The sequence below is a fragment of the Centruroides vittatus genome, unplaced genomic scaffold (genome assembly GCF_030686945.1).
Source record: "Centruroides vittatus isolate TY-2023 unplaced genomic scaffold, ASM3068694v2 contig_364, whole genome shotgun sequence".
Taxonomy (NCBI): Eukaryota; Metazoa; Arthropoda; class Arachnida; order Scorpiones; family Buthidae; genus Centruroides; species Centruroides vittatus.
In genome coordinates this window covers 5,092,360-5,099,234 of record NW_027122188.1, presented here as the reverse complement: position 1 = coordinate 5,099,234, position 6,875 = coordinate 5,092,360, and the positions used below count along the sequence as shown (strand labels likewise).

At 31.5% G+C, this 6,875-nt stretch overlaps 1 protein-coding gene across 1 annotated transcript; it reads right to left on the bottom strand.

The window, feature by feature from the left end:
• Window positions 1-1,773: 1,773 nt before the first annotated feature.
• On the bottom strand, window positions 1,774-4,434 carry LOC136975211 (protein kinase C delta type-like). The gene is made up of 6 exons (XM_067270246.1): window positions 4,386-4,434; window positions 4,218-4,303; window positions 4,070-4,145; window positions 3,864-3,992; window positions 3,709-3,788; window positions 1,774-1,875 (listed from the first exon to the last, which is right to left on the bottom strand). Exons 1-6 carry the CDS (start codon window positions 4,432-4,434, stop codon window positions 1,774-1,776), a joined length of 522 nt encoding a protein of 173 aa, XP_067126347.1.
• Between the last annotated feature and the right edge of the window lie 2,441 nt (window positions 4,435-6,875).

Sequence of the window (6,875 nt, the reverse complement as noted above, 5' to 3'; positions counted from 1 at the left end):
ATATGTATAAATAAAAATTCAGTTGAGCGTTCTTCTTGTTATATCACAAGTAATCTGTTTATATTTAGGGTAGAATGGAGGTTAGAAATAAATTTAAAATTTTAACCTCATTATTGATTATATTTGAAAACTTTTGAATAAATTTATAATCTTGTTATTTTGTCGAATTTTCCCCTTTTCGTATTTTCAGCTCGGTAATATAAAATAACCAATTTTATATCGTTTTTAAAGGATTTCAAAATCAAATAAGGTTATTATCTCTAATATTTATTGTAAATATATTCAAATTTTTTTATATGGTAATGACATACATAAAAAACGTAATGAAAGATGATGATAATATTAATTATGCAAGTAATTTTATCATTACGGTAGACCATGTAGAGCAAGATTGCAAACAGGGGTGGATCTACGTAGGGCTTAATTGAATTGAAATTGAATTATTATCATAAATTTTTAATACGTTTTCATTAACATTGAGCACTTATTGTATAGTTACTATAGCAAAGCTATATCAAAATAGAATTCGCACTTTCCAGTGAAATGGGGCCACATGTCATACAAGCAGAAAAATAAAACAGTGACTTACAGAAAAGAACACAGAAGTTTTTCCTTGGCCAGTTAACAGCTCAGATCTTTCACCAATTGAGAATGTATGAAACATTATGAAGACACGTCTGCGAAAAACACACCCTCGGACAGTTGAAGGACTAAAAACTTCCATCCTAACTATCTGAAATTCCATAACGGTAGATAAATGTGAACACCTAGTCAACAGCATGCCGAAACATATAGAAGAGGTTTTGGCCGCAAAAGGTGATGCAACAAAATATTAAACATGCACTGATTTATGCTGGCTTAATTTTGTTAAACTTGCAAGATATCAAGTTAATATTTAGCAAAAATAAAGATTAATTACTGTACATTTGTTTTAAATTATGTAAAACATTTATGCAATGATTCAAAGCTACTTTTTTTAAAATCTATTTATTGGATTGCATGTTAACTGCGGCCTGGTCTAAGTTCAGTGGTAACTACTGAATTTAAATCACTTATTAGAACGTATATGTATTGTTGAATATTAAAAATCAGTAAAAGTAGGTGTCTCAAAAACGGATTTTGATACTAAAGATAGTTTGATACCTAATCGACTCGAAAGTATTTGTTATAATTAAGCAAATGATAATAGTTAAAACTTAAGTTTCGTCCAATCTCGACTATAAAAGTCGATCTTGCTGAATTTCATATTTCCGTATTATTATTGAACTGAGTGTTTTTGCTTGCCTATGACACGTAGACTGGTGATTAATAAAACGCTCTGTTTATTTACAAATGAAAACAAACGTAAATTAACAGCCATTTTTTCGGTCTTATTCATCGCTATCTATTGAGAAGCAAGTGTTCACTTTTCATGTGACATACCAAGTAATTCCATTTAAAATCAGGTACGAAAGCTCTTTCTAACAAGTAATAACGTTTCTACATTTACTCTGACCGTGTGACTTTAGGCGCAAAATATCATTGAAATTTTGAATTTTCTTTCATTGTCATTAAATTACACAGATAAAAAACAAATGATAACACCAGCAAGTGTGACAGCTATCTGAGAACATGTTCCAACCTTCACAGTTCGCTCATCCAGTTTATGTAACGTCATTCACAAAGACTCGATATCTACTAAAAATTTATATAGTTTATTTATTCGCTAATGGTATATATTTCCATCATTGGCAGACTTTTCTACATGTTTTTGCGTTAGTTTGTTTGCCGATGTTAATCTTGATGATAGTTCTCGCTGACGTCGTAACTAAGTTTATGTCTGTTGGGTTCTGTAACTATTGATATATCAAACGGATAGACTAAAATCTCGTCCATCTAATAAGTAATAAGTAATATAAGTAATAGGTTCTGTTCGTGTGTGATTGCACTGTCGTGCTATACGCGAAAAGGGCATATCGTATCATTTTATCCCAATTACGTTGATCTTTGTCAATATCTATCGGCTTTGTATTTAGTCTTTCAACCAACACGTTACACTGTAAGTGATATGCGGTTGTAACTTGTAAGGTGTCTTTCTATGTGTTCATTATTCTAGAAACAAAATTCAATTTCCTATCGGTGAATAGTTGCTTCAAGACTGAGTGTTGCAAAATAATTTATATGACATAAGCTTTGGCATTCGTCAAAAAAATTGTTTTGGCGTTAATATTAGGTAGCGGAACGGCTTCTGCCCATCTATGGATAATGATTCTAATCAGAGTCTAATTCCAGTATTTTCTTAATTGTGTAGTAAATGCTTAATAGTGATTGTTGTGTCGAAATGTTTTCATATGCTTTTCACAAGATTTTTCATATGTAATCAACACTTTCAATTGGTTCGCTTTCATTTGTTGATGCGTAAATACTTCAAACCACGTAAGAATCTTCCAACTCATTTCAAGAGAACAATAAAAGTTAAACATTGTTGCATTCCATTCATCTAGAACTTTGACGTGATGTAAGTTGTAGTGTCTTACAAAGACAATCAATTCGTTCTCTTTCTATCAATATAAAGACATTAACTACTATTTTATATCTAATTGAACGAATATCGCCTATTTCTTGGTATTTTATATATCCTTTGCGTTAGATGTGTTCTTAGTGCAGGATTCAACTAATCTCGTATTGTATAAATATATTAACGAAAAGCAAAGTAATTTGTTAAACGTTGTTTTTTTATATATTTATACAATGTATTACCGTCGGCCATGTATTTTATATTTACCTAAATTGTAATTTTTACGGAAAGTGGCGATAGCTCCAGAGGACGTTTTACCTATTTTACATTTTGTTACGTCGGCAGTAGCCTATAAAGAAAGGTCGCCTTCGTATTTGTGGAAATGTGGACTGGTCAACTGGTAGCGAACGACGGAAGAATAAACGAAAAGCAAAGTAATTTGTTAAACGTTGTTTTTTTATATATTTATACAATGTATTACCGTCGGCCATGTATTTTATATTTACCTAAATTGTAATCTCGTATTCTTTATCCTCTTGCGCTCGTTCAGACAAATCGCCATTCATGATGAGTTCTAATATCTCCCAAACAACACGAATAGTTATCCTACAACATAAACTACCAAAAACAATTGAATAGAATGAATTTTTATTCAGAACGATTGGTTTAAATCATTCAATTATACAATTTAAGAAAAATTAATTATAATTGTCTGAATCAGACAAGAATTTATTATTTGAAAAAATTCTCATTGAATATATTTATTAATAATTCATTTTATTTCGGGCCAGGGGACGTCATGAAAGAACATGTGTGTTCTGATGCCCGATTCTTGAAGACGTTTGTCTGGATTCTGAAATGGCAAACAACGACAATTAATTGCAATAGTTGACACTGTCTTAATTTAATTTTTATTTGTAAAATATTGTAAACTTGTATTGCAATAAGTTATTCAGCTCGCGATTACTAACTGAAATTGAATTATGATAAAAACATTGACCACTCTCGATTAAACCAATTCAATTAGTTTTACAAATAATTAGCAAATTATGTAAAAAATATATTTCTGTTATTAAATGAACTATGAAAAAGTTACGAATTTTTCGCATAAAACAACACAATACACTAATATTTAGTACTTTGAGGTTTTACGACAATGAATTATGTAAACGAATGAGCCATTTAAGAAAATACATCAATTATAATCTTACTTTTTCCAGCAAATCGTCGATTACGTCCATTGCATTTACCGATAGATGCAATAAATACTGCACTCGGACGTTTTGAGCGACTGAAAAGACGTTGTTACATTAATCACACGTTTTCTCTTTTTGCCGTTAACAAACTAAAAATAATCATCGCTTACCTCTTATTATCTCCATAAAAGTCATGTTGTCAATATTCGGGATTTTTTCTAGATGCATCTCCATCGGTGTTTTTCCGACTAACATTTCGTACAAGAGAATTCCGAATGCCCACCAATCGCAGTAAGCATCTAAAATGAATGCATATTATTAATAATTACAGGATTTAAGCAAAATGACGTGATTAATTTTGAATAGAACAACTTACCATACGGCTTTCCCCCAAGGATTTCCGGACAAAGATAAAAGAAACTCCCGCGAAATTCTTTCGGGTTTCGTTCAAACTGGCGGAAAATTAATCAATAAAAATTCAATAGTTCAACAAAAATTAGGATATTGTATTATACACCACTTACTGTGCAGAGACCGAAATCGATTAACTGCGCTCCTTTGGTGTTATCAAGCATGATGTTATTAGAGCTTATGTCTCTGTGGATTATTCCTGTCGAAGATAAAACAAATTTTGTCATACAATTACATTAACTGTTGACGAAATACATGACTAAATAGGTTTAGAAAATCACCATTATTATGAACGAACATGATGGCCGAAGCCACTTGAGCACCGATCATTTTGACTCGGGCTTCTTCGAAAGGTCCATTATTTTCTAAATAATGAGCTATATCCTGTCCGTCCACATAGTCGGAGACGAAACAGGAACTGAAGAAGACAATTATTACTCCATAGTATTATCAATAATTCAAACGTAAATGATTAAAAGTTACCTTGTATTGGTTTTAAAGTAACCTAATAAAGTCACAACATGGGGATGGCTGGATGAGGATTCCCATGCTTTTCGTTCTCTCTTTATTGCGCGCCTCTGTAAATAAAGAAATTGTTTTTAATATATACTGAATACAAATGAAGAATATTCTGCAGTCATTTCTAATAAATGTTTATAGAACATCGATTTCTGTTTTCTACCTGCACCATTAATATGTGTAGTTTTTAAAATGTTAATTTATTTATTAACTACTAACAACATAATTAATACTATTAATACTAACAACATAATTAATTATTAAATTGGATTAACTTTATTAACTTGGCGTATTAATTTTTACGCCACACGAATGCGAAGAATATCGTGAATAGTGCAAAACACGTACTTGTTGAAGACAAAAGCGTTTCTTCTCTATTGTTTTTATGGCCACTCGTTCATTGGAAGTTTTAGATACGGCCAAATGAACGGTTCCGAAATTGCCTTTTCCTATTTCTCTGAATTCATAATCGTCAATATTTTGCTTAAATTTTGAACAATAATCAGTTCCAAGTTTAGAATTTTCGAGATTATTTCCCGATTCGCATTTCTAGAGTGGTGAAATTTTTCAGTTGTGTAACTTATTAATTGGAAAACGACAGAAGGAACGATGTCTTACCTGAGAAACGGAAGTCTCGTCTGACACACCACAAAAGAATTTACAGAACGCATTTGTGCAGAATTCCGTAAATTTTGCTTTTTTCTTTAGTTTGTTTCCTTGAAACTCTGGACCCTCTTTCTTTAAGGAAGAACACTTTGTTCCAAGAGACTTCTCGTCAATCTATAAAAGTTATTGATGATTTAACTTTATCGAAAAAATATTTATAAAATCATTAAAAATCGCTAACTGTATCTTAGTAAGAAATACTCTTGATTTTTGTATGGAGAAAGTAATGACTTACATTTATAGGGAAATCTTTATCCTGCTGACCATTTGGTTCAGCCTTATCGTCTTTCCTGTAAAGAAATTCGATTATTTCGTATTTAATATTAACTAAATCTCAAATATAAATGTAATTAATAAAGAAATTCACTTTTTTCTCTTAATCCTCTCACTCCACATTCGTAGAAAAAACTTTTGAACGCAGTGAATCATTACGCCAAGCTATTTAAACAATAGAATATTGTTAAATGCGCCGTATTGTTAGCAATTGTCGTGGTTCATTGTTATGAAATTACATTTCGTATTAAATCACGTGATTAAATATCTGAAATTACGGTTATAGTATGAAAATAAACTTTTTGAAGATAATTATTTACGAAATATTATCATTGTTTTAAAGATACGTTTTTCTTACATTGTCATTAATGACAAAAGGAAAGATATTAATTATAATAAACAATATCATGTTTAATGTGATTTATTTAATACATTAGATAATAATTTCATTATTTATCAAAAGTTTGTGTAGAAATTTACACTGACGAAGAAATATCACTATCTATAGTACAGTAGTCACCACTGAACTTTGACTAGGCTGCAGTTAATATGCCATCGAATAGATAGGTTTTTAAAAAAGTAGGTTTGAATTATTGCATGAATGTTTTACATATTTAGCGGTGTGGCTAAAATCCGTCGGCGCGTTTCGGTAGAACTGATTCGAGTTTGGTCCTACCTTGGATGACGATCGCTTCGATCCTGGCCGTGTGTCCCGAGTCCTTTATTCGTCCGTGAATATTAACGGAGACACTGATCCTGGCGAAATATCTTACTTTATTCGTCGCGTTTGCTAGATATATACAGTAGTACTATTTACTATTAGGAGGTATTTACAGTAGGTTAGATTGGCATGGAACAAAAGGAAAGCATCTCTCCTTGACAGTGTCCGAGAGCGAAGTTCGGTCAGCGCGCCAAAATCGCGGTGGCGCCCTCTGCCCTACACATAATTTAGAACAAATGTACAGTAATTAATCTTTATTTTTGCTAAATATGAACTTGATAGCTTGCAAGCTTAACAAAATTGTTCCAGTCAAAGTTCATTCACAAGCATCAGAAAACATAGACCGTCGCGTCATTCCCGTCAATGAACACATAATTTGCATTTAAATAATGTTACAATTGCAGTATTTCAACATGTTACAACTGATAATTTTAGCCTCATTTTAGCGTGCAGTGATCCTTTGAATAATATGTGGTGTTTTTAATTTTTATTTACAAACCTTTTATCTACAATAAAGAAAAGCTGTTTCAGAAGATTTAAGGAATGCTAGCATTGCTAAACACAGTCGTGGCATGTCAGAGAGCTATTAATA

What these genes read in the sequence shown, in the direction of transcription:
- LOC136975211 (XM_067270246.1), bottom strand. Translation starts at nt 4,434, where the DNA reads ATGATCGGTGCTCAAGTGGCTTCGGCCATCATGTTCGTTCATAATAAT. An exon ending in CATGTTCGTTCATAATAATG is followed by an intron (nt 4,304 to 4,385) that starts GTGATTTTCTAA and finishes TATCTTCGACAG; the next exon opens with GAATAATCCACAGAGACATA. An exon ending in CCTTGGGGGAAAGCCGTATG is followed by an intron (nt 3,993 to 4,069) that starts GTAAGTTGTTCT and finishes CATTCATTTTAG; the next exon opens with ATGCTTACTGCGATTGGTGG.